Below are 25,331 nucleotides of genomic sequence, written 5' to 3' on the forward strand. Positions count from 1 at the left end.
GGCATCCAGGTAGATCAGTAACACATTGATGTGAAGCTAGAGTATGCTCTGTGATGTCTGGGTAGGTGTCATTGGTAACATTCTGGTGACAACAGAAGATAATTTTTGTAATGTGGCTGCAATTCTATGACAGGCTCTGCGGTTTCCGGAGGGTGTGTTGTAGTTGTTTTCTTGAGTTCTGGTGTCCTTTGCAGATAATTTAGATTACATGAAGATGATTGAATATTAGCATGTTGCTATGCACTAGGGTCATAAGTTTGCAAAATCACCTGTTTGGGCTTTTGCTGCACCAAAGTAAGCTTGAATGTAAGAGATCAGAATGGTGAGTTGAAATTTGAGAACAACCAAAACATTTGTGCAGCACTTGTTGGTATGAATGTACTATGGTAAGTTTTTAACAGCATTATTTACTTAAACTCGTGAACGGTATTTGTATTGGTCTGACGTGACACCAACAGCATTACCAAGCTATCTATGGTGTAGGTCATGTGTGCAGGGATTGGTCATCATCATGATCGCCTGTGGTTCACTCTTTAAAGTCGGATCGGATTATTCCCGTTTTCGTTAGGCAGCTGTTTAAGCTTGGACGAAAGGAGCGCACATGATGTATTTCCAAAGTGTCGAGTTATACCTCTTGAAGTTTGTGGTTTCATTCCCCGAAGTTTTGCTCAGCTGGCAACACGCAGCGCGTTACTGTTTGCCCGTTGCAGCCTACGGCATTTTCGCCCGATCTGTCTTGGAAAGCATTGTGAGATTCCCTGCATGTGTTTCTTTTCGTTATCGTCCAGTTGCTGCCCCCCCCCCCCCCCCCCCAATGGTTTTCAGCCTCAGCATTTAATTTCCCTCCCCCGAGGTATCAGCGCCATTGGTTTGGTCCCTGCTGTCTGCAAGCGCACGTTATCAATGCATTTGGGGCGCCTTACCGCCCTGTCTACCTCCAATGCCATCCACTAGCTTTGCTTTACCCTGCTGCGGCGACTGGTTAATACCACGCCAAGAATACTGCTATTGTCTCCGAGATGAAACCGGTTCCGTTGTTCAGTGCCCCTGCTGGGTTCTCATCCGAATCTGCTCCGAAAATAATTTGGATTGTGTACAGTTTGCGTACATAGCACATGCGGTGTGTTCATCTTCAGTGTGTGCTGGTGAGCATGGCAGCGCCGCTCTCTGTGCCGCTGATCGGCCACCGGGTGCGGCCAGTGGTCAGGTCAGCGGCTCCAGCGGTCGCCCCGGTCCAGCCGTGGCTGCTGCGGCGCACCGCCAGGCAGTCGCACCGCGGTCCTATCCAGTCCGCCGCCGCGGCGCCCCCGTGCGGCGGCTGGGCGCGCTCCCTGCAGCGTTCAGCTGGCGCGGTGGGTCGGGGGAGCCACAGAGCCGGCCGTGATGCGCGCCACTCCGCCTGCCAGCCCGGGTGGTGGCGCGGTTCTAACCCAGGCTGCTCTGCGTAGTTTCCATATCAGTTGCGCCAATCTTGGCACACCACCCCCGCCCGGTCGCCGTGGGCTGGCGCCGCCGGCGAGAAGGGCCGCAAACTGGCGGCTGGTCGGTATCCCTCTGAACCAACAGCGGGTCGGGCGCGACCGGGACCGTTCAGTGGTGGACGGGTGTGGTGTCGCTGCTCGCTCGGCGCGTGCTCCGCGGCCAGCGGGACGGCGGCGGTCCCGGAGAGGTCGGCGGCGCCGCGCGGCTCGGGCCCGGGCCACCCGCTGCGGGGGCGCGGCGGCCGCTGCACAGGGCGGCGTCGGCGCGCGCCGGGAGCGGCCCGGGCCGGCACCGATAGCGGCCGCCGCTCGCTTCCGCGTACTGGCCGGAGCCGGCGCGGCCGCGCTGGGCAGCCGGGCCGGCGCGTGCCGGCCGCGCCCGCCGCTGGGCGGTCGGTGCTCGGTACAGGCCGGCGTCGCTGTCGGGGCGGCCGGACGCTCGCGGCATGTAGTTGTGCGGGGCGGGAACGTCCGCTCGCGGGTGGTGTGGATCTTAGTCCGTCGCAGTACTGACGTCACAGCCGAGCTTGCCATGGCGCGTGCGTCCTGCTCAGCTTAGGCTTTTGTTGTCTGTTGTCATCCTCGAGTAGCCTCAGACTTGCGCAGAAAAGTCAGAAGGCGCAGGAAACATGAGATGAAAGAGAATGGTTCGCCGTCGTGGGCGCTTTTGACTGAGATGGGCAGCTTGAATTTACATGGAGCTATTCACAGCCACAACCTTTCAAAGACTAAAAGTGTTCCAATTACTGACCCATAACGCTATTCGTGTGCCGCGCCACCCCATACCAGCCTATTTATACCGGTCACTTGATCAGGAATGACGCACGAACGGCCCGGCCGCCGAGCGCCTTCGCCGATCGTCGATTGTATGGAGAGGACGCTGGGCGCGGTTGGACGCAACGCAATGGAACCTTCTCTATTCCACAGATTATGGTACTATTGAAGACTTTTCGGTTGATAAAAACGGCGTGAATACGTGTGGTGCACACTACTTTATCGCGTGTTGTCCTTTTCTGACTGGCCCTTAAGAACGTGGAACATTTTCTTGCAAAAGCCGCCGACGTAGAGCCCTTGGAGCCACACATTGTGTCAGCCGTCTGACAGTCAAACCTCGTGTCCGTCCATGTGTCGGCTTGCCGGTAGGTGGGGTCGAGAGCTCGCGCGGGCCGCAGTGTGACGCAGTGCTTCCCGGCCGCCGTGCACGCTTTTACGTCACCGCTTCCTCCTGACGTGTAGCTAGGACGTCCGGTTGGGGCCAGAGTGCAAAACACACGCCCTGTCCGGTTTTATCCACGATACAGATAGCATTGGCTGGTGTCGTAAATCGGATTGCTATTTCAGCGGGCGTTTTCTTTGTCGTGATGTGCGACTGTATCTGCACCGTACGTTTCTGTTTCTTCGTAGAACGTTGGCAAGAATCTTAAGCGAAATCGAGCTGGCGGTGGACGCGTGTCCTTATGAGGCACGGTTATAAGCAATTTAAGCATTGTTTTGGGGTTCTTGTTATCGACGCAATGCTCTCTTGTTGTCATTGATGTTCCGTTCTAAGAAGCTCTGCTTGTCCGTTTCAAATCAAGGTCTCAACATATCCTGTGAGGTGGAGCCTGCGGATTGCTTTATGTTCTGGTTGAGTGTGTGGTATTGTTTAACGTTTTTCGTGATCGTTTTATGGATGACGTATTGGCTGTTGCTGGTTTATGGTGGCATGTTCCCCCAAAGGAGTTCCCCTAAACCAAAGAATCCAGTCATCATAGTAGAGCCGTGGAACCCCATCGAAAAATCAGCGCCCGGCGTAAGGGCGCCACCGTTTGCTCTAGGTGCTCTGTTTGTTTGACGTTTGTGACAGCTGCCAACTCGCTGTGAACCCTGTTCCAGGTCTGCCAATGACAATCAAACGTCCACCAAGGTGGCGATCAAGAAGATCTCGCCGTTCGAACACCAGACGTACTGCCAGCGCACGCTGCGCGAGATCAAGATCCTGACGCGGTTCAAGCACGAGAACGTGAGTGGTGTCGGGCTGGCTGTCCTGACGGACAGCGGCGGCGGCGGCGGCACGCCTATCACCCCCGGACAGATAGCGGCGCGACGCTGCCCGCGTCACACGGACTCCTGCCGCCGCCCGGTCCCTGCCCGCCCTGTCCGTCTCCGCCTCATCCGCTCGCCCGCTCCTTCGCTCGGCAGGTTCAGTCGCACTGGTACGATGAAATACGAACGGTTTACCCAAAGGTGCGTTGTTGCAGCCCGACTTTTGTAAGGGTGATATGTTTGGCTTGTGGCGTAGCCATGTTGGTAAGCCAAGGTTAGCGAGCACATGCCGATAGAATAGCAGGGAGCCGAGCCCGGCCATTGTGCCGGCTCATCGGCGAGCTGCATGAACTTCGGCGCCCTCTTGAATGAGTCGGCGTATGACTTCAGTCGTCGAGCGGTTTCCCAGGTGTAGAGTGCCGTACGGCAATCCCAGCACGCATGCTTGGCAGTTCAAGTAAATGGTATTGCGGGTTGTACTTTGCCGTGCACTGAGGTTGTTGGAAAACATCCTGATTCAACAGCGCGTTCTGTTTCGTAAAGGAGGCAGAATAAGCACCATGGAGAAACTAGGGAAGATCGAACTGATGTAAATTAACCGTAATGATAATAGCTGAAGAGCTCCCGACAGAAACGTAGGAACGCCCAAAAAGTGTGGGGGACTCACTTTTTAAGTCGGCTTTCTCCTTGCATCACCGCATCCCTAGGGCAAAACTTTCACAAAATGTGAAAGGGCCGCGGTGTCTTGGTCCTCCCCTGTTTCTACGCGTATGGATTCGTTCGTCACTTGCCATGCCCGGAATTCGACGGTAGGAAAAATGTATTTTGTTAAAGTGAGGTGTCCGGGAGAACTGCCAGCGTACGCTGCAGCGTAGCATTCAAGTACGAGACCACCACGATTCCAAGATTCACACCTTAACTCTGACTTTGACGTGGGCTGGCTTTGATAAACTCACCAGCGGTGCAGATGACAGCCAAATTATTCACAGCACAAAGCCGGATGATCCCGCTGGGATGCAGCCTCCAACAGAGACCGAATGAACGGTGTCGTCTCGTCCGTGCAGTCACAACAGCTGCTTGCAAGCGAAGGCCACCAGAACCGGCGTCGCGCTGGCTGACACTCACGCTGCTTTCTCTCGATCCCGACAGTAAAACGGAACGCGGTGCGGCTGCACCAGTGGCATGCGCCAAGAATTGGAACTAACGACACTGGTCATTGTTTGGGTGGGGAGAAGCAGACGGGCTGGTGCAGAGATGCGAGCGCGCCGCACAAAACATCACAAGGCGAGGTTTCCTGGCCGAATTCTAAAAATAGTGATTCACCTCCTGGTTTTTCTCGTGACGGCGCAATGGTTCTCGACGCAATGACTTCCAGCGCACTGACTCAACAAAAACAGGTGCGAAAGCTAATTGGTTCCGCCGCTGGGGAAATGACTACTGTACGCAAACCGGGCCTCTCCAGCCACCGGAGACCTCGAACGGCTCTCCGCAAAATGGTCGCATTGCGAAATCAGCGATGGATCCATAACGCGATGCTTGAAGTTCGGTCCGCATTGCCTGTAATCGCTGTTTGAAGCGCGCGCGTGGGGTCGGCTGAGGCGGAGTTTGGGCCGCGGACGGCTCGGCGCTCCACACCCCCGATGCCGGTTCCAGGCATCCAGGATGTCGTCCCGGCCGGGCCGCGGCTACCAGAAATACCACGAATGACCAAGTCACGTGGTGTAAGGGGTGGTGACGCGGCGGTGGAGCGGAGGGAAATCCAGAGCGTTTGTTAATAAGGTTGGGAATTCGCCTTCGTGTGATTCCATGGTGTGAATGTTTGTGCTTTAAGTGGGCGTTTTTGACGTGCAAATGACGCAGTGTATGCAAGTGAGACGATGGACCCTGAAGAGAACAATACATACGTGCATACATTCAAATATGTAGGCATGTGTGTATGCATGCAAACAAACATAAATGTATGCAAGTATACACACATACATACACCTCTTCAAACAGGGCATTGACTTTGGGGAAGTTCTGAACGGAGTCGGTGTGGAGGCGTGGTAGGCAGATTCACTCTGAGAGGAAACAAATACGGGAGAGTCCCATCGAAGGGACTTGTGCGTATGTCTGCGACACCTGGCTCACGTGTATTTCGATGACTGATTGTCACCGGTGTCAGATGTGTGATGCCGGCATATATGAACGCTTGCGTGACGGCGTGTCATGTGCATCCGTGTCGTGACTGGCGCCAACGACGTGTGGTGTTCACTCGTGTGTGATGCGGCGCGTGACGTCCGTGCGTGACGCGTGACGGATTGGTGACGCCCGTGTCACCCTTAGGTGATCGACATCCGCGACATTATCCGCACGCCGACGATCGAGAACATGAAGGATGTGTACATCGTGCAGTGCCTCATGGAGACGGACCTCTACAAGCTGCTCAAGACACAGGTGGGATGACGGGGGCTGGGCTGGGCTGTCGGTGCTGGCGGCGGCTGGGCCAACTGTCGGTGCTGCCTCGGCCGGCCGGGCCGTCTGTCGGTGCTGCCTCGGCCGGCCAGGCCGTCTGTCGGTGAGCACCTCGGCCGGCCGGGCCGTCTGTCGGTGCTGCCTCGGCCGGCCGGGCCGTCTGTTGGTGCTGGCGGCGGACGGCCGGGCTGTCTGCTCTTGGCGGCTGGTCTGTCGGTACGGACGGCGGTCGACCGGGCCGTCTGCCCCTGGCGGCCGGCCGGGCCGTCTGTCGGTGCTGCCTCGGCCGGCCGGGCCGTCTGTCGGTGCTGGCGGCGGACGGCCGGGCTGTCTGCTCTTGGCGGCTGGCCGGGCCGTCTGTCGGTACGGGCGGCGGTCGACCGGGCCGTCTGCCCCTGGCGGCCGACCGGGCCGTCTGTCGGTGCTGCCTCGGCCGGTCGGGCCGTCTGTCAGTGCTGCGGCGGCGGACGACCGGGCTGTCTGCTCTTGGCGGCTGGCCGGGCCGTCTGTCGGTACGGGCGGCGGTCGACCGGGCCGTCTGCCCCTGGCGGCCGGCCGGGCCGTCTGTCGGTGCTGCCGGCCGGCCGGGCCGTCTGTCGGTGCTGGCGGCGGACGACCGGGCTGTCTGCTCTTGGCGGCTGGCCGGGCCGTCTGTCGGTACGGGCGGCGGTCGACCGGGCCGTCTGCCCCTGGCGGCCGGCCGGGCCGTCTGTCGATGCTGCCTCGGCCGGCCGGGCCGTCTGTCAGTGCTGGCGGCGGACGACCGGGCTATCTGCTCTTGGCGGCTGGCCGGGCCGTCTGTCGGTACGGGCGGCGGTCGACCCTGGCGGCCGACCGGGCTGTCTGTCGGTACGGGCGGCGGTCGACCGGGCCGTCTGTCCCTGGCGGTCGGCGGCTCCGCTCTCCGCCGTACTGCCAGCCCGTCGTGTAATTCTGTTCTCGTCTGTCGGCGGCGCCCTCTGTTGACGGCCGGCTTGATTTGGCGCTGGCGTTGTTTGATTGCCGATGTCTTTGCTTCCAGTGGCGCTCATCCGACTCAGAGCAATGAGTTTCCGTACCGGTTGGCCCGGCGCCTTGGGCCTGACTCGCTTTTGACGATTGTTGTGAAGGTTTGCGCGAATAGCGGGCTTTTGATGCTGGAATGGCCCGGGTGCTCGTTAACTATATGTTTGCGCTGCGCCTGTAGTAAAATCGCGTTGTAAAGCAGCAAATAAGTTGTTAGCGACCATCCTTTGGCTCGCAATGCGCTACAAATGGCATATATCTCCTGTTGGGCAGGATTGTGCGTTGTGGTGAGGACGTTAGGCTGGCAGGTGCCGCAGCAACTCATGGAGGCTGGGGCGAATCGGTCGGCGTGTGCCCACAAGCGTCTACGCCCTTCCAGAAGCTGAGTAACGACCACATCTGCTACTTCCTGTACCAAATTCTGCGGGGGCTCAAGTACATCCACTCCGCGAACGTGCTACACCGGGACCTGAAGCCGAGCAACCTGCTGCTGAACACCACCTGCGACCTGAAGGTACGCGACGCCGGGTCGGTCCGGGCCGGCGGACCGGTGTGCCCGCGTGCGCGGGACTGGTGGCCGGCGCACGGTCGGGACGGACGGCCGTGGCGGCGCCCCGTCAGGCCGCGGCGGCGCCCCGTCAGGCCGTGGCGGCGCTCTGTCAGGCCGCGGCGGCGCCCCGTCAGGCCACGGCGGCGCTCTGTCAGGCCGCGGCGGCGCCCTGTCAGGCCGCGGCGGCGCTCTGTCAGGCCGCGGCGGCGCTCTGTCAGGCCGCCGGCGCGACCGCTGCGTTCTCGGCGGCCGGCCGTCGGCTGTCGCTCGGCGGTCGGCCCGGCTCCCGGGAACTGTCAGCCGGCGGCCGGCGCTGGCGGCCCTGTTGTAGGGCGGGTCACGCCCGGTCAGCGCGGCCGCGCCGGCCAGTCGACGCTTCCCGGAGGCCGCTGTCAAGCGGCGGCGGCGTGGCGGGGAGCGAATGGGTGTCCGTGAGCCGCAGCTGAGCTCGGGGCATTAGCCCGGCTTACGCCCGGCCGACCGTGAGCCGAGCTGGCCCGCATCTGGTGCCTGCATGGCTCTCCGCCAGGCGCCGCGCTCGCTGTATTCGCGTCATGTCCGCGCACATGAGCAGGTTGTACACTGACGGGCTGGCGGACCTGACTGGGCTTGTGCTGTGACAACGGCCGCGGGCTGACAGGCTGTTGACGGCCGTGCCGCGGCGCTGAGCCACATGACCCCGACCCTGCGGGGATGCTGGTATGTCGGCCCGCCTCACCCGCTGCAGGGGAGGACGCCGCCTCCCTCCCTCTCCCCGTCACACTGGTCACTATGTCTGCCCCTCACCCGCCGCCGGGGAGGGCGTCGCCTCCCTCCCTCTCCCCGTCACACTGGTCACTATGTCTGCCCCTCACCCGCCGCCGGGGAGGGCGCCGCCTCCCTCCCTCTCCCCGTCACACTGGTCACTATGTCTGCCCCTCACCCGCCGCCGGGGAGGGCGCCGCCTCCCTCCCTCTCCCCGTCACACTGGTCACTATGTCTGCCCCTCACCCGCCGCCAGGGAGGGCGCCGCCTCCCTCCCTCTCCCCGTCGTACTGGCCACCATGTCTGTGCCCCATCAACGGCCGGGGAGAGTGTCGCCTACCTCCATCTCCCCATCACACTGGTCACTTTGTCTGCGCCTCACCCGCTGCAGGGGAGGACGCCGCCTCCCTCCCTCTCCCCATCACACTGGTCACTATGTCTGTGCCCCATCAACCGCCGGGGAGGGTGTCGCCACCCTCCCTCTCCCCGTCACACTGACCACGATGTCTGTGTCCCACCCGCCGCCTGAAAGGGTACCTCCTCCCTCCCTCCCCCCGTCACACTGACCACGATGTCTGTGCCCCACCCGCCGCCTGAGAGAGTACCCCCTCTCTCCCTCCCCCCGTCACACTGACCACCATGTCTGCGCCCCACCCGCCGCCGGGGAGGGCGTCGCCTCCCTCCCTCTCCCCGTCACACTGACCACAATGTCTGTGCCCCACCCGCCGCCGGGGAGGGCGCCGCCTCCCTCTCTCTCCCCGTCACACTGCCGCCGTTTCCGGCCCACCCGCTGCCGGGTGGGTCCGAGGGAGAGCGCTGCCTCACTCCCTCTCCCCATCACACTGCCGCCGTTCCGGCCCACCCGCTGCCGGGTGGGTCCGAGGGAGAGCGCTGCCTCACTTCCTCTCCTCATCATACCGGCCTCCGCCGGGGAGACATGGTGTACCTGTCCCAGTCCCCAGGCACCGGCCTGACTGCTTCTCTCGTGGATCCCGGATGCTTGAATCCCGTGTCGTGATTGTTTTTCGCACAAAAGGAATCCGGGATGCTATTTTCCATCGGATATTTGACGAGCGCGCGCCCTAGATCTTGTGTTCCTTTGTGATATCGGTAAATATGCAAAACCAGGATCCCGTTGTACCGTTGCTTCTTTCGCAATAAAACGAGCAGAATTCTGGTTCATCCCAGCTTTTAGGCAAAAGCCAGACCCTGCATCTCAGTCTCCATGAGCTCTCACGCCAGCTTTTGCTCAGATCAGAAGCTGAAACCATTTAACTCAGCACGTGCTGTGCAGCCTTCCTCGTGTACTTTTTTGACTGGGTGGCTGCTGTCGAATCCAAGACTGCAACTTAAACCTATATCGCTCGGTTTAGCGGTGTAAATTTGTTTTGTTTGTTTCTGTGGTGTTCTAATTCGGTGAATGCGTACTGCATGTAAGCCGCTACCATATTTCCATGAGAGCTTCGTGTTTTTCTATTTTACTAGATGACAGTTGCCGTATTACCGAGTGTGGCATGGTTGAAATACAGACTCTTGACATGAGCTGTAGACTAGGCTCTAGTTCTTTCCGAGTCTTGGCTAAACGCACAGGTTCATGGTTTGTGCTAGATTTCTGAGCGTACCTACATGTTTTTTGTTGGATGCATTGGCATTATTGCAGGTCTTTATCCTGGTCCGTGCTTGATTTCTGGACGTAATTCTAGTCATGACCGTGGCTTTGTTACATCCTTGAGTATACTTGAGGAAATTGTAGAATAACTCCCAGACCGTTCGTTATTCACGCACTAGAAGCCGGCTTCTGTGAAGGGAACTGGCGGCGTGCTCGGCTGACATGTGTCGGCCGGTGGCGGCTGACTTGTGCCGGCCGGTGGCGGCTGAGTACCGGCCGGTGGCGGCTGATGTGTGCCGGCTGGTGGCGGCTGACGTGTGTCCGCCGGTGGCGGCTGACGTGTGCCGGCCGGTGGCGGCTGACGTGTGCCGGCCGGTGGCGGCTGACGTGTGCCGGCCGGTGGCGGCTGACGTGTGTCGGCCGGTGGCGGCTGACGTGTGTCGGCCGGTGGCGGCTGACGTGTGTCGGCTGGTGGCGGCTGACGTGTGTCGGCCGGTGGCGGCTGACGTGTGTCGGCCGGTGGCGGCTGATGTGTGTCGGCCGGTGGCGGCTGACGTGTGCCGGCCGGTGGCGGGTGACGTGTGTCGGCCGGTGGCGGCTGACGTGTGTCGGCTGGTGGCGGCTGACGTGTGTCGGCCGGCGGCGGCTGACTTGTGCCGACCGGTGGCGTCTGAGTGCCGGCCGGTGGCGGCTGAGTGCCGGTCAGTGGCGGCTGAGTGCTGGCCGGTGGCGGCTGACTTGTGCCGGCCGGTGGCGGCTGACGCGGGCCCCCGGTCGTCACGCGCGGCGGCGCACGTGTCGGCACTGCTGAGTGACCTCGCCGCGCCATCTGCATGTCGTCCGGGCTGGCAGCCCCCCACGGGCCCGGCCGGCGACGGCAGCCGCCGCCCAGCTACAGTCCCCGGCCGGCAGTGCAGCGTCAGCCGCCGCCCAGGCTACAGTCCCCGGCCGGCAGCTGCAGCGTCAGCCGCCGCCCAAGCTACAGTCCCCGGCCGGCAGTGCAGCGTCAGCCGCCGCCCAGGTACAGTCCCCGGCCGGCAGCGCAGCGTCAGCCGCCGCCCAGCCGCGGGTCCGGCGCCTCCGCTGCACACACGAGACGGTCGCGGCTCGGTAGTGGCTAACGAACGCCGCCGTGTCGCCCGGGCCGCGGCGACGGCCGTCGGACGGCCACGGCCGGCGAGACAGGCTGCTGGCGGCGTGAGGCCGGACAGCGGACAGCCGGTAGCGAACAGCCGGTGCCGCGGCGACGGCGGCAGCGGCAGAAGCAGCGGCGCGCAGCGGGCAGCGGCTGCCGATCGTCCGTGCCGACCGAATCGATGGCCGTGTTTGGCCGCCGCCGGGCGCGCCTGGCGCCGGTCCTGCCGTGCCGCGCCGCGCCCCGCCCTGGCCGCCGGCAGTGTCGCCGTCCCCTCCCCCGCCGCCCGGCGCCCGGCGCCCCGGCCGGCCCCGGCCGGGCCGGGCGCGCCGTCCGCCCGGCCGGCGGTCTGCTGCGCCGGATCTCTCGGCATTCGGGACCGGTGTCTCGGGCCGCGCACCTCGCATTGATTCGGAACTCCTTCACCCCGGCTGTGTTTGGCTTGGCCAGCCGGGAGAATGCGCCGTAAGTCGTATCGAGTCATCAGCTACCGTGAATACTGAAGACGGCATCCGATGGAGGAGGGAGATGAGCAGGGACAAGGCAGGACACATGAGTTATGTTTGCTATTGGGCTCGGACGTGGCGAAAGCCTGCTGGTGGCTAAGCTTGTGCGCCGCGCCGGTTATGACGCCTGGCTCAGCAAGAGGCTCAGCTGCAAGCTGGCGAGGATTTGGAGGATCGTTTGGCCCGTCAGGACCGAGGAAGTGGATTGCTATCGAAATTGAATTTGATATGACGTGAAATGTTGGCGAGGTTCGTTCCGTTGAGTTGTTTTCATTCTCGAGTGACGGAATCTCTCTCAAGCAAAAGTTCAATCACGGAATGATGCCGTTGAAAGCATATTTGCGACGCAGAACGTTCAGACTGAATTCATCCCGAAGTTTGATTCACGACTAGGTGAAAGGTACGTCTTGTGTTTCGCTGTATCGCAGGTATGTTTGTACTGTATTGACGCGAGCTGCGGGGCAAGTGTGCGGTCCAAAGGTGACTTGCACTGCTAGCTGTCATGGGCCTGGCTTTTCGAACTTGTTCTTTGATGAACGCGAAAGACGTCGAATTTGAAGACGTTCAGTGGGCAGAATGGAGAATTCTGTAGGAGCATCAGAATGGACATCGCGCTGAAGCATCACTTAGCGTGCCACTTGGATGTCAAATTTAGATTCCTTGTCAAGTCTAAAGCTCCTGCGAGGAGTCGTCTTCCATATTCAGATAAATCACCGGAGACAAAGGACATACATTTAAATTTATCCAGTATCTGTCCCCCGGCTTTTCACGCTTGGTGTTTGAAATGGATTTCTCGAGTCTGCGGTTATTTGCGTTGGGTTTCTACGCCACTCTTCTGCGGATCTCCGTTCAGGGTGATGGTCAGTATCCCCCCCCCCCCCTGTTTCAGTGGATCGCGATGCTCGACTCCCTCCCCCCCCCCCCGTTCCGGCCGCGGGGGTTCCCACCTTGGGCCTAGTCCGCGTCGCCGTTCACCTCCCCCCCCCCTCCCCGTGTCCCGGCTGTGATCCGCCCCGCCGCCTGTGATCAGCCCTGGCCCTTCTGTAGTCTTGCCCTGTCCGACCTGTGGTCCGCCATGACGCTCCCATATGTGGGCCATGTGCCGGCTGCGAGCCGCCTCGGTGTCCGGGGCCGGCGGGGTGATGACCGGTCAGAGCCGGCCCAGGCCGACCGTCGGCGCGCCGCCTCGGTGTCGCGGGGCCGGCGGGGTGATGACCGGTCAGAGCCGGCCCAGGCCGACTGTCGGCGCGCCGCCTCGGTGTCCGGGGCCGGCGAGGTGGTGACCGGTCAGAGCCGGCCCAGGCCGACCGTCGGCGCGCCGCCTCGGTGTCCGGGCCGGTGGGGTGGTGACCGGTCAGAGCCGGCCCAGGCCGACCGTCGGCGCGCCGCCTCGGTGTCCGGGGCCGGCGTGGTGGTGACCGGTCAGAGCCGGCCCAGGCCGACCGTCGGCGCGCCGCCTCGGTGTCCGGGGCCGGCGGGGTGGTGACCGGTCAGAGCCGGCCCAGGCCGACCGTCGGCGCGCCGCCTCGGTGTCCGGGCCGGCGGGGTGGTGACCGGTCAGAGCCGGCCCAGGCCGACCGTCGGCGCGCCGCCTCGGTGTCCGGGGCCGGCGTGGTGGTGACCGGTCAGAGCCGGCCCAGGCCGACCATCGGCGCGCAGGTGAGGACCGACGGCGCCGCTTGTCACATTACCGCCGGCCGGCCGCCGATCAATAGCACACGGCCGATAGTCGACTCTGGCGGGCAGCCGCCGGCTGTCGCCAGCAGATGCGCCGCTCTGGCCGGCAGCCGACGCCGCCGCCGATGCAAAGTGGCCGCGCGCCGGCTCCGGAGCCGAGCCGAGTGGCGCGCCGCCAGCCGCTCTCCCGATGGCGCGCGTGAGGACGCATTTGCCCGCCTCTGTTGACGTTCGCTGGCGGACGGAGACGGGAGCTGAGCCGGTCGTAAACATAGCAGCCTGCGCTGGGTCAGGACGCGGCGGAGGGTCGGCCTGGCCTTGGGTCACAGCAGCGGGGGGCCGGCTTGGCCGCGGGATCTCGCCCGTTCACAGCGGCGGAGGGCCGGCCTGGCCCGGGGACCTCGCCCGATCACAGCGGCGGAGGGCTGGTCTGGCGGGACCCCGCCCGGTTACGGAGGCGGAGAGCTGGCGTGGTCGCGGGACCTCGCCCGTTCACAGCGACGGAGGGCTGGTCTGGCCTTGAGACCTCGCCTGGTCACAGTGGCGGAGGGCTGGCCTGCTCTGGCGGGACCTCGCCCGGTTACAGAGGCGGAGGGCTGGCGTGGCCGCGGGACCTCGCCCGGTCTGAGCGGCAGAGGATCGGTCTGGTCTGGCGGGACCTCGCCCGGTCACAGCGACGGAGGGCTGGCCGGCAACCGTAATTGTGACCCGGCGATCGGCGCTTGGAGCTTAGGTCGGATTTGTCGCAGCGCAATCAGCGCAACAGGAGGTAGTGCCTCCCCCCCCCCCCGCGGGGCGCCGGGCGGCGCCCCCGGCGGCGGCGCTGACCGCCCCCGCCGGGGAGCGTCCGGCACCGCGGCCCGCTCCCAGCCCGGCCTGGCCCGGCCCACCTCAGATCCGCGGGGAACGCCTTGCTGTCTGCCGCCTCGTGGATGCGTGGCTCGCCTGTTGAATGGAAAGAGAACAGACGCAGCAACGCCGTGAGGGCAGGGACGCGGTTGACGCACAGCTATCAGTTTTGAAGGTGGAATTGGGCCGTAGTGGTGATTCGGTGGCGCGAACAGCTCGTAATGTTGGCACCGGTATGAGAACCGAACCTCGCCCCGATCGGCAGTTTGACGGGCTCATTAGGAGTTAGGGCTGGGAAGCCTCGTGACAGTGTTGGCCGTCCAGTGGCCAAATGGCTCAGAAGGTTATGCCGGCTCTTCCCATGAATCAGGAAAGCCGCACCTTGGTCTCATCACGGTAGCGAAGTGTGGAACGCCCTAGGGACCGAACACAGGCGCACCCAGTCAGGTGACCGCGGCTATGGAGGCTGCTGCGGCTGTCCTGCTCGTCATTATGGCTCGCGTGCCCACGCTTTTCAGATTAGCCGGATGTCTATCGAGCTCCATTTTCAAAGAGTTCAGATGTCAGCCTAATAGGGGACGCGTCCCAGTGGATTGCCCTATGATCGCGTGGTCTTGTGATGGCGGTTGCTAGCCGTTGCTGCGTCGAAGCGTGAGACGCGTCCAGTGGGTTGCCCCCTGATCGCGTGGTCTTGCGGTGGTGGTTGCCTGCCGGTGGCTGCGCTGGAGTGTGAGGCTCCGCCGAGGCGCGCGCCCGAGCCTCCGCTCGTACTCTGTCGGCAATGGCGGGCCGCGTCTGGCAGGAAATGGCCACGTAGTGCACGCATTTAAATAACCCTTTCTGTACGCGGTTGATGAATTTTCAGTCGGCCACGAAGGTATGCACTGGCGCCGGTGGAAATCCTTTCCTGACTGCCAGATTGGATTTTGTTAACACGCCGTGATGAATGGATATGATCTCCGCGGCAGCTGCATGAGAGAACGGAGCTGGCGGTGCCTTCGGCGTCGCCGTCTGCACGCTTTGTGATGTATGGGTTTGCTTAGTTGGAAAGCTCGTCTCGTGCGCCGCCTTCAAGCAAGATATATGGGTTTTTTGTGTTGCTGCAGGGCTCTTGTGGCACGATTGTTGTTAATGAGTTTCAGCTTTCTTGTGTCTTTGAGGCCTTGTCTTATTTGAAATATGCCGGTGTCAGCATCAAATGGTGTCGTTATTTGAGAAGCCGCACCGTGTGATGAGCAAGCAGTCCCTGCTCTCCTCACATCAGCCAAGTGTTTCGCAACGTTTACGGGGCAAAGTCGGTCAGAAATGCTCAGTTCAATATTCAGCCATTTTTTTTCACAAGACGTTCAAATGGAAAAACAAATAACGCCGAGTTTAGATTATTGAACGATCAACAGCTTCAGACGTAACAGACGTGCTCACTGCCAACTTATTGAAACGAAAGACCACGGTGAATGGCGTCAGCCAAAACAACAGCGCTGCGCCACGCGATGTGTTTGTCCCTGCGTGCCTTCGCTCTGAAAGCGTGCTCGTGCATCCGTGTTGAGTGGGACATGGATGGCGCATGGCGACACCTCCTGTGCGTGTGTCGGACGAGCCAGCTGACCCGGGTCGCCGGACCCCGCTGCTGCCGGGGCGACGTCGGCCGGCTGTCGGTTTTCCCCGGCTCTTACGCTACTCCGTGTGCGTTGAGGCGCCTATGGAGTAGCGCACGTAATACCCACTCGACTCCGAGACGGCCGGCATTAAAGCAAAAGCATGCCGCCGGCGGCCACGGCTCGGTCATATTGTGCGGTGGGCCTGTTGTCCCGGCACCAATCGCCAGAGTGCGGGGCTGCTGAGCCCGCCTCGCCGCCGGGGGCATCAGGCCGCGCCCGGCAAACATGCTGTTCGGACGGCCTCATTGCTGGGGCCGCAAAGACTGTCCAGGGTGTGCGGAGCGGAGCATTGCTTGGCTGGTCGTGGGCGGGCGTAAGCAGGGCGGGGATGATGCACGCGCACGAGGATGGGTATTGTTTGCGTCACCGGAGCTCCGATCTGGATTTAAGTGTGTCGTTTGTGGATAATCGGAACTGACAGTTCGATGGTGATTGTGAGCCAGGTCGGAGGCCGACGCAGCCTTACTGGAAGTGATGCGTGCTCGACTTGGCTGGTGCGCCACAGCTCGGCCGTCGCGCTGTGTAGAAATGATTGGCGTTTGCATGTACTGTTGGCAGCTTCTGGTACCCCACAACTCGGCCGTCGCGCTGTGTAGAAGTGAATGCCGTCTGCACGTGCTGTTAGCATCTTCCGGTACCCCACAACTCGGCCGTCGCGCTGTGTAGAAGTGAATGCCGTCTGCATGTACTGTTGGCAGCTTCATGCTGAGAAATCAATGACAGCTCTGTCATCGTCATCCTCATCGTTAGGAAGTGCAATGCCTTGTTATGTGCTATGTCAACATTTTAAGACATTTTCCTATATGCCGATTGATTCGGCTTGGTTCTCCTGAATCGTCGAATGTAACAAATTGCAGCCTGTTCCACTCGACTGGCATTCGAAATGTTAGCCTGGCGAGTTCTCAAAAGCTGTGCAGAGCGAGGTCGAAACCGCGTCCCCATCTCCGACGCCCCGGTGTGGCAGCGGCACGTGGCCAACACTGTTTGCCGGGAGAGATAACGGCAATCTGATTGGTGCACGTGACTCGATGCGCACAGCCGCCATAGCCGTCGTCAAGGCAGCTATCGCGCCATCTTCTGGGCCAGCCCTAAATTAAGATGACCTGCGCGGATGTTTGGTTGCAGTGACTTTACATCTTTCGTTTTTGTGATTGTGTGAGATGAAAGCGAATGGTCTTGTTCCAAAGAAGTAGACTGCAGTTGATGTCAACTGTTGATAAGAAATGTAACTTTCAGGCTTTCGTCGGCCCCCCATGAAGCCGAGACCTTCCCAAGTTGTGTAGGGTGATTTCATATCGTTTAGGTAAAGTATAACATGTATATATGAATAAGCAACAATAATTGATGGTTTTGTGTTTATGCAAATTAATATATCGTCTTTGTATAAACAATAACAATGATAATATATGAGCATAGGTATCAATAGTAATTTGATATACAAATACAAATAAGATATAAATAATGATACAATAGTTTGCTCAAGGTCGGTCTTTTCCTCGTAATATCAGTTGAGAAAAACTAATTCACGACAAGGGAGTTCAGAAGGCGAAGCTGCACAAAACAAGATGTAGCTCGCAAAACGACAACAACAAAACGAAGGACACGAAACGACTTTGATGAGACGACGAGAACGAAGTCGAAAATACGTGTCGAAAATACCCAACAAACGAAACTTATCCAATTCCTCGCATTCGTCGTGCACGCGATTGGCCCCAACCCTGCCCCGTTCGTCGTTGCCCATTTCCACCAACCATCTGGACCTGGCGCATGTGTCTTACGAGCTCCAGTTAGCCTGCCCTGGCTCATCTAGTCCTACCTAAACTTTGGCCTTACATCCCATCATATATCTCACGCTACTATTTATTTCCCTTGAGACGTTTTACATATCCATGTCGTTGCGACGGTGGCGCGGGACTAAAGCCACCGGAATGCGTAGAGGCGCCGCTCGTTAGTTTTGCTCACGTTATGGCCCCCTGTCGCCCCGTTGCTGTGCCCTCCTGCTGACTCGCAAGCCACAGAGCCCGATGACGGACCCCCGCACCGGATCGCGGCGCCACGCGCCGGCCCTGATGCGTCTATGCGTGCTGCACTTGGCGTCGACTCGTCTCCTGGGGTGCCGAGTCAGTCGGGCTTTCGACTCACGCCGTCTCGGCGGCCGGCCCTAATGCGTCCATGCGTGCTGCACTTGGCGCCGACTCGTCTCCCGGCGGTGCCGAGTCAGTCGGGCTTCCGACTCGCGCCGTCTCGGCGGCGAATCGATGGCCGCGTCAACGCGCGGCCGCCGCTCAGACGCGACCTGACGGCGCTCTCTAATGGGCCGGCCAGCCGCTGCCTTCCTGGTGACCTTTGCGGCCGGCCCGGCGCCGACCGCGCCGAACGCGCCGGACTGCCGCCGCCGGCGCGGCGGCGACACCGTGCGTCACCTGCCGTCGCCGCTCTCTTCCTGCCCCCTCCCCCCCCCCCCCACACCACCACCACCTGCCGCCTCCTCCACCCGTCCCACCGCCTGCAATTCCCCCGCGTCACATTCTCTGCCCAGAGCGTCCGCTTGTACTGCCGCGCGTTCCATCCCACTGCGCCTTATTTGACGCAGTTGCGACCGTTCTACAGTATGCATTTCATCATGCGTTGTTTGGCGAGTAGACACCCGATTAAATCATGCAGTCGATTATGTCGTCACAGTCACTATATAACCGCATGTTTGACACACTCATAGGCCCAAATCATCCTTACCACCATCGTCAACGCCTGCGCGTATGTTAACTGCTCACAAATGCAAGGATGTCGCGCCAGCGTCACCGCACCCGATGAGAAGCGGCGCCGGGCCCGCTCGGTGACGGCCGGTGTCGCGCCGGCGCCATTGCACCCGGTGAGAAGTGGCGCCGGGACCGCTCGATGACGGCCGGTGTCGCGCCGGCGTCACCGCACCCGGTGAGAAGTGGCGCCGGGCCCGCTGGGTGACGGCCGGTGTCGAGCCGGCGTCCCCGCGTCCAGTGAGAGGCGGCGCCGGGTCAGATCGGTGACGGCGCCCGTCTGGGTCACGCAGGCGGCTGTGCGGGGGCGGAGCGCACGCGCGGCGTGACGTGACGCGCCCGCCGGTGCCGCACTGCGAGCCACTAGCGGCATGTGGGGCTGGTGCGGCGGCACACCAGCAGCCGAGCGTTGTACGAGCGACAGACAGAAATGTGCCCGTGCAGGCCCAGCGCAAGCATCGCTCCTGTGACGGACGAGCCCCCGACAGCCATGATTGCCGAGCCGTGGCGTACGTCAGCGGCGCCTGCACGCTGCCACGGCCGGTCACAATGCCGTGCGGAGCCGAAAATCGGCCGCGGTGTCGTGCTGACGTCACGGCGGATGTTGTTGTCTGGCCGGGGCGGGGCTGGCCGTGTACTGTTGCGGTCAGTCGGGTGATTGGCAGTGGGCCTGTCTGGACGTGTGATGACGCTCGGGCCGGCCCAGATGGTGGCCGGCCTGCCGCCCGCCCCTGCCACAGGCGGGCCGCTGAGCGGGGCCCGCGGTCGGCTCTCGTCGGCCGGCTGACGGGAGCGTCACGCTCCCCCCCCCCCCCTCCGCCTAAGACTCCCCCCCCTGCTCTCACCCCACGTCACGTGACGCCGCTCGCTCCGCTCCCTTACGCCGCCCACACTGTGCCGCTAATCTGCTAACCGCGTCCGGCCCCGCAGGTGGCGCCTTTTGCATGTGACCGTGTGTGTGTCCCGCCGGCAGATATGCGACTTTGGCCTGGCGCGGGTGGCCGACCCCGACCACGACCACACGGGCTTCCTCACCGAGTACGTGGCGACCCGCTGGTACCGCGCGCCCGAGATCATGCTCAACTCCAAGGTCAGTGGCGGCGGCGGCGGGGGCGGCGGCGCGTCAGCCACCGGCCGGCTGTGTCGGGAGGCGCGCCGCACGTGCCGCCAGGGCTCAGTTCAGGTCCGGGTGTGACGTTTTTCGTGCGGTCATTGATAAAGGAATGATAACCGTTCACATGCTGATGTGTCCAGGTTTTAGGTATTTGGATAAAGACAGCTTGTCAGTTAGTGCGCTGTTGACGGAAATCCACTGAAAATGTCACGCGCTTGGCGGGCGGAACATTAAACGATTCCCGATCCCTAGGGATGATTAAGATTTATGCATGATTGACACGGTGTTCTGACTTGCCCTAGCTGAACTGGGATCCCGCCTATTTGGTTGTTGTGATTAGGGAGGTCGGGAGGTGTGACCTCCCCTGGTCGGAAGGGATGACCTCCCCTGCTCGGAAGGGATGACCTCCCCTGCTCTGGGCTTGTCCCGGGCCAGTCGGGAAGGATGACCTCCCGTGGTCGGGTCTTGTCCGGGCTGGTGGGGAAGGATGACCTCCCCTGATTGGCAGGTGTGACATCCCTTGTTCGGGCGGGATGACCTCCCCTGGTCGGCAGGTGTAAGTAACCTCCACTGTTCGGGTCTCGTCCGGGCTGGTGGGGAAGTATGACCTCCCCTGGTTAGCAGGTGTGACCTCCCCTGTTCGGGCGGGATGACCCCCCTGGTCGGCAGGTGTAACCTCCACTGTTCGGGTCTCGTCCGGGCTGGTGGGGAAGGATGACCTCCCCTGATTGGCAGGTGTGGCCCCCCTTGTTCGGGCGGGATGACCTCCCCTGGTCGGCAGACAATGACCGCCCCTGGTCGGCGGGTGTGACCTCGCCTGTTCGGGCGGGGTAAGCTCCCTGGTCCGGTGTCGTCCGGGCCGGCCCGGCCGCGGTGACGGCCGGAGTCCCCGGGGAGCCCCAGTGTAGTCGGGCCGGCGGACAGCCGACGGCGTCCAATCAGCGGCCTCTGACGCACGGACGGCGGCCGGCCCCAATCCGGGGAGCACACCCAGCTCACGCAGCGGACGGGCCATGACGCTGTCGCCATACGGGACGGGGTATGACGGTGAGGTCGCACGTATGGGACGGGAGTATGACGCTGAGGTCGCACATACGGGACGGAAGTATGACGCTGAGGTCGCACATACGGGACGGGAGTATGACGGTGAGGTCGCACATACGGGCCGGGGTATGACGCTGAGGTCGCACATACGGGCCGGGGTATGACGCTGAGGTCGGACAGGGGACGCCGAAGCGTTACCCTCGCCACGTTGAGATAAGTGGTATCTAAGGTCTGCATCGCTGAGATCGCCGAGGAGAGAGGGGGAGGGGACGGGCTCTGTCAGAGGACACATACGCCATTGTTACTGGTTGACCTCGTGGGTATTGCACCCAGCCGTGCGGCAGACGGGTGGCGTGCGCGGTCCGAGTGGGCGCAGTCAGGACGATTGCGACAGTGGCCGGCCCGCGCCGCCGCCGGACGCCGGCGTGTGGCAGCGGCTGCCGAGCGGCCGGCACTGGCACTGAATTATGCAGCGTGCTCGCGCGGCTTTTGGTTCTGACGCTCGCGCCGCGGCCGCCGCCGCCGGGTTCGCCATGGGAGCTGTGCATTATTCACCGCCTCTCTCGGCGCTTATTTGCGGCACGAGAAGAGCGCGATACGACCTGTTTGAAATAGAGCTGTTGCCTTGTGACGAGCTGCGGGTTGCGCCGAGTCGCCCACAATATATGGCAGTAATTTGCCCATGAAGATCACAATGACCCGAGAGACCCATCAGTAAGCGCCTGACATACTGGTATATATAGTGTTCATTTGTGGTATATGGCTGTTCTATTGCCCTGCGTAAAGCCGTAAGCTGAGAGTCACGGCTGTAAGGTCGGAGGTCACGGCTGCAATGTCACGATGTCAAGGTCGCCCGTGACCGTGCCAAGAACGTGCGTTTAATCATCCCATGTAGCCGTCTTGTACATTTGTTGTACTTCCGCTGTTTCTGACAACCGCGGGCGGGCAAACCGCGTCTTCGCAGGTTAATGATGTCTATAAAGGAATAGTGTACGTGGCACCTCTTGGCAGTCCGTCGCATCATGACTACAACCAGAGATAGCTAACATGGCCTTAAGTTCGAGGCTCGTCGCGCAGCGTTTTCATGTAGAGTGAACTTCGATATTTTACATGGATTGTTCGTATCTGTGCGCGATGACGTATGTGGGAGTAGTAATGCTTTCGGCTGTCTCGGTACACAAATCGAGGGATTTTGCGATTTAGCCGTACTTCCGCATATTTTACGCTCAAAACCATCGATTTTCAGCGCCGCAATCTCAGCTAGCCTAATGTCGCGTTGCTGCAGGTAACATCCTTCGGTTTTGCCAGGCGCCAAACGTGGTCTTTTTATCCCGTGTCACCCACGAGTTACCGGCCGATCTCGAGCTCAAATAGCGATCACAGTCGGCCTCGCATCACAATCACATATTATATCCCAATCGTATCTTAATCGCAATCTTTCTCAGCATACGAGCCAACGTTTGTCAAACGTCCCGATCCCTCAAGGTCTCCTGAAGCTAAAAACAAAGGGAAGGTTTTGGGCTACAGAAGGTTCGGATGTCTAAAGATCGGAAATTGACCTGCGATGTATGGTTGGGATGGATTTCCCCGTCATGGAACAATAAATTCATCCCGAAGGATGACCTTGAAAGGTCAGAACTTTTTACGAACGCTGTTGTGCTCAAGAAGGGTATGATGCTTAAATTGTGTCATATGGAGATCCCAGCTAGTTGACCTTAAATCCCATCCCAAGGCCTGTCGTTCAGAGAGCAGGACTCCGTGACGAGCGCCAGTTTAAGCGCTGAAGAGGATTCTAATGCTTCAAAAAACTACATTAGCCGATAACTTTTGGGTGTTATGATGTTCCCGGCAATGAACTTTGAAGCTCACCCTGAAGCTGAAGTGCACCCCGAGAGTCCAGGACCCCCCCCCCCCCCCCCTTCCGACGGGCGCCAGCCCACGCGCTGAAGAATCCGATGCCTAAATATCCGAGATTGGCCGCCAACTGTTTGTATGGAACGTTTCACATAGCAGGACGTGGACGTTTATTCCAATGTGATCTCGATCATCTCTCACGAACATCTCTGATGTGCACTACAACCAAAAGCGGCCCAAGAGGTGGTCAGATTGCTTGCTTTAAGCCGAGTCCACGTGGAGGCTACTTCAGCCACGGCATGCATCATGCGGTGTGTACCGAAATAAGCACCCGTTGGAACGTACGTTCAAGAATGTGTGTGGACAGAACTGTGAACAGTGATGATTCGAGTTCTGCTGGATTTCGTGAATGAGCAAAACCCCACGGAATGGTCCGGCTGAGATGAGATTGACCAGGTAAACTTGGCCGCTGTTGGTGATTTGTCAAGGAGATAGACACCACAGGGCTATGTCATCCAAACACAAGGCTTGACCAGAGGCGAGATTGGCCTTCCGGTTTGGTCGACATGGTCAAGAAAAAGTTCGCTGTCCGGCTTATTATCTGACGCTGTAGCGCATGGTTGTAGGAACAGGGGGGGGGGCTTGCTCCCCCCCCACTTCTTGCAAGGTGGGGGGCCAGACATTGCTAATGCTAAATGATGCTAACTGCCAGACATTTTAGATTTAATCGCGTTTAGTTCACTTTTGATATAACCTTGATTCCTCTGCATGGCCGCTCACAGTCACCCCGCATATGTTCATAGAGTTCAAATTGATATGATGTATCCCTCTAAGGGCCTCCAGTTCGAGAGCCCCTTAGAGGCCAATGTTCGCCTGGGAACGTTCATTCGTTTGCGGTCCCAACATGCCTACCCGCTCGTGGAATTCACCTCTCCAGGGAAAATGGGTGAATGTTGAAATGGATGAATGGCATTGCGAAGCAAATAGTCTTGTCACCAGAATGGCACAGAAGACTGGGAAGCAAATAGTCTTATCACCAGAATGGCACAGAAGGCTGGAATAGGCAAGATTGTGCACCAGTAGGGAAGAGCCGTAGATGTATATCTGGCACAGCAACCATCACATTTATTTCCCATACATGTTACGTAAATTAAACGGAATGTTCCACGTTTGAAGATAATTAAGCAAGCATCGGATGTGCTGAAATATGCTCACTTATGACGATCGGTGTGCTGTTATTTTGAAAAGACCGTTCTAGACAGCACATTTTCTCTGTTTGGTAAATACGCCCCTCAATACGTCATCGTTTGATTACGTCATAGTACCGTGCACAACATGGATTGAGGGCCAATTGGCAGGATTTGAATGACGTTATGGCGTCATGGATACTTGAGTGACCTTGGATATAGTCTCCCCGAAATAGTCTGCACATATTCGCGGGCGTGTAGCTCAGATACTAAAGGGTTTTATGTCTTAATGAGGGCGCAGCTGTGAAATGCACCGAAGGATCTTCAAAATGGCTACTTCATTGCAAATCCCGATACAAATGTGTATTTGTCACTTCAAGACCAGACAATGTCCCGATCTCTACCCCTCCCCTCTCCCGGTTGCAGGTCTCGCTTCCCAGCGAAAGTTCCATAAATATACCCTGAACCTGCCCCTCCCCTCACACTTTTTGAAACATTCCTGCGCCCATGCTGTAACATGACCTTATATTGTGCGTGCCCGCTATTTGACCTGCCGACACCAATGTCGGGGCGGCGAGGCTCGTCCTCAAGATGGCCTGGTTTAGACGCGGAGCAGTCCGTTCCGATGCGCGTGCGCCGCGCTGTGTTGGTGTCCGTTGACTGGCTCCACTGCCGGCTCCACTGTCCAGTCAATCGTGAGCTTCTCCTTTCTACGGTGTTCTTGCGGGAGCCTGACAGAGGCCGGTAACAGGCCTCTGATGTCTCACGACAACTTTCAAAGGGCGATGAGACGCGCTGGTCAGTCTCAGGTATAGCTGCGGCTCCCCGGGCGTTCAGAGTGAGAACAAAAAAAGTTAATTTGCTCAAGGCAAGGAGCACGTTCACCATAAAACCGCACGCTAACACCGAGCTAAAGTCACAGAACTCGGGCACCGGAAATCGGCTTCCATGTGTTTAACCGTCGTGTCGGTTTGCACACCCAGAATATCGCAAGTTCATGTATCGTCAAGGTTTTTTTTTCAAGAACGTGCCAACGGGTACGACAGCATGATCTTTGCTGTAAGATGTAAATGGAAAACTGGGACCTTCTCCGGAATACTGTGGTGCGCAGTGGGTGTGGGAATCCCTTTCCCACTCTTTCATCTGGTGCCAGTGGCTATCTTGTCCCGTCGCTCCGGCGCGCTGTGTGAGGCCGCCTGTCGTCAGCGATCTTATTGACCTCCCGCGGCGGGCGGCCGCGGCTCCCATGCATCCTGGCCGCGTGCTACATTATTTGCGCTCGTCTTCCGCACGCGCGGCGCTGGGCATTGATTGTGTCCGGTCTGGGCCGGTCGCTGGCAGCCCCCCTCCCCCTCCCTCCGTCTCCTCCCCCTCCTCCTCCCCCACCCCTGACTGAGCCGGATCCGGACCTCCGCGCCGCTTGCTAACGCCAAGGTCAGGCTGAGCCCGGGTCAGGGGGGGGGGGGGGCTCGGCGACTGTGGGGGCCGGTCGGTCCGCCGACGGCGCCACTGCTAGCCGGTGGCGCTCGTCTCCCTCCCCTGGGAACGGTCGTTGACGGCCGTCTGCCGGCGGTGGGCGACGCCGCGGTCCGAGCACGCCGTCCTCGTGCTTGCCCCTGCAGACGAGCTGGCGGCCAGCGTCTCTCTGGGGCGTGTCGGTCGGCGGCCGTGAGCGGGGCGCCCGTC

The 25,331-nt window shown here is 60.4% G+C and overlaps 1 protein-coding gene across 1 annotated transcript in view; it reads left to right on the top strand.

Moving 5' to 3' along the window:
• Nucleotides 1-25,331, top strand: part of LOC119109131 (mitogen-activated protein kinase 1-like) — a 36,135-nt gene that overhangs the window by 3,433 nt on the left and 7,371 nt on the right. Inside the window, 4 exon segments of the mRNA XM_037232692.1 lie at nt 3,357-3,483; nt 5,832-5,942; nt 7,345-7,479; nt 19,420-19,536. Coding sequence (XP_037088587.1) covers nt 3,357-3,483; nt 5,832-5,942; nt 7,345-7,479; nt 19,420-19,536 — 490 coding nt within the window.

This window comes from Pollicipes pollicipes, unplaced genomic scaffold (genome assembly GCF_011947565.3).
Source record: "Pollicipes pollicipes isolate AB1234 unplaced genomic scaffold, Ppol_2.1 Scaffold_7231;HRSCAF=8579_pilon_pilon_pilon, whole genome shotgun sequence".
NCBI classification, from domain to species: Eukaryota; Metazoa; Arthropoda; class Thecostraca; order Pollicipedomorpha; family Pollicipedidae; genus Pollicipes; species Pollicipes pollicipes.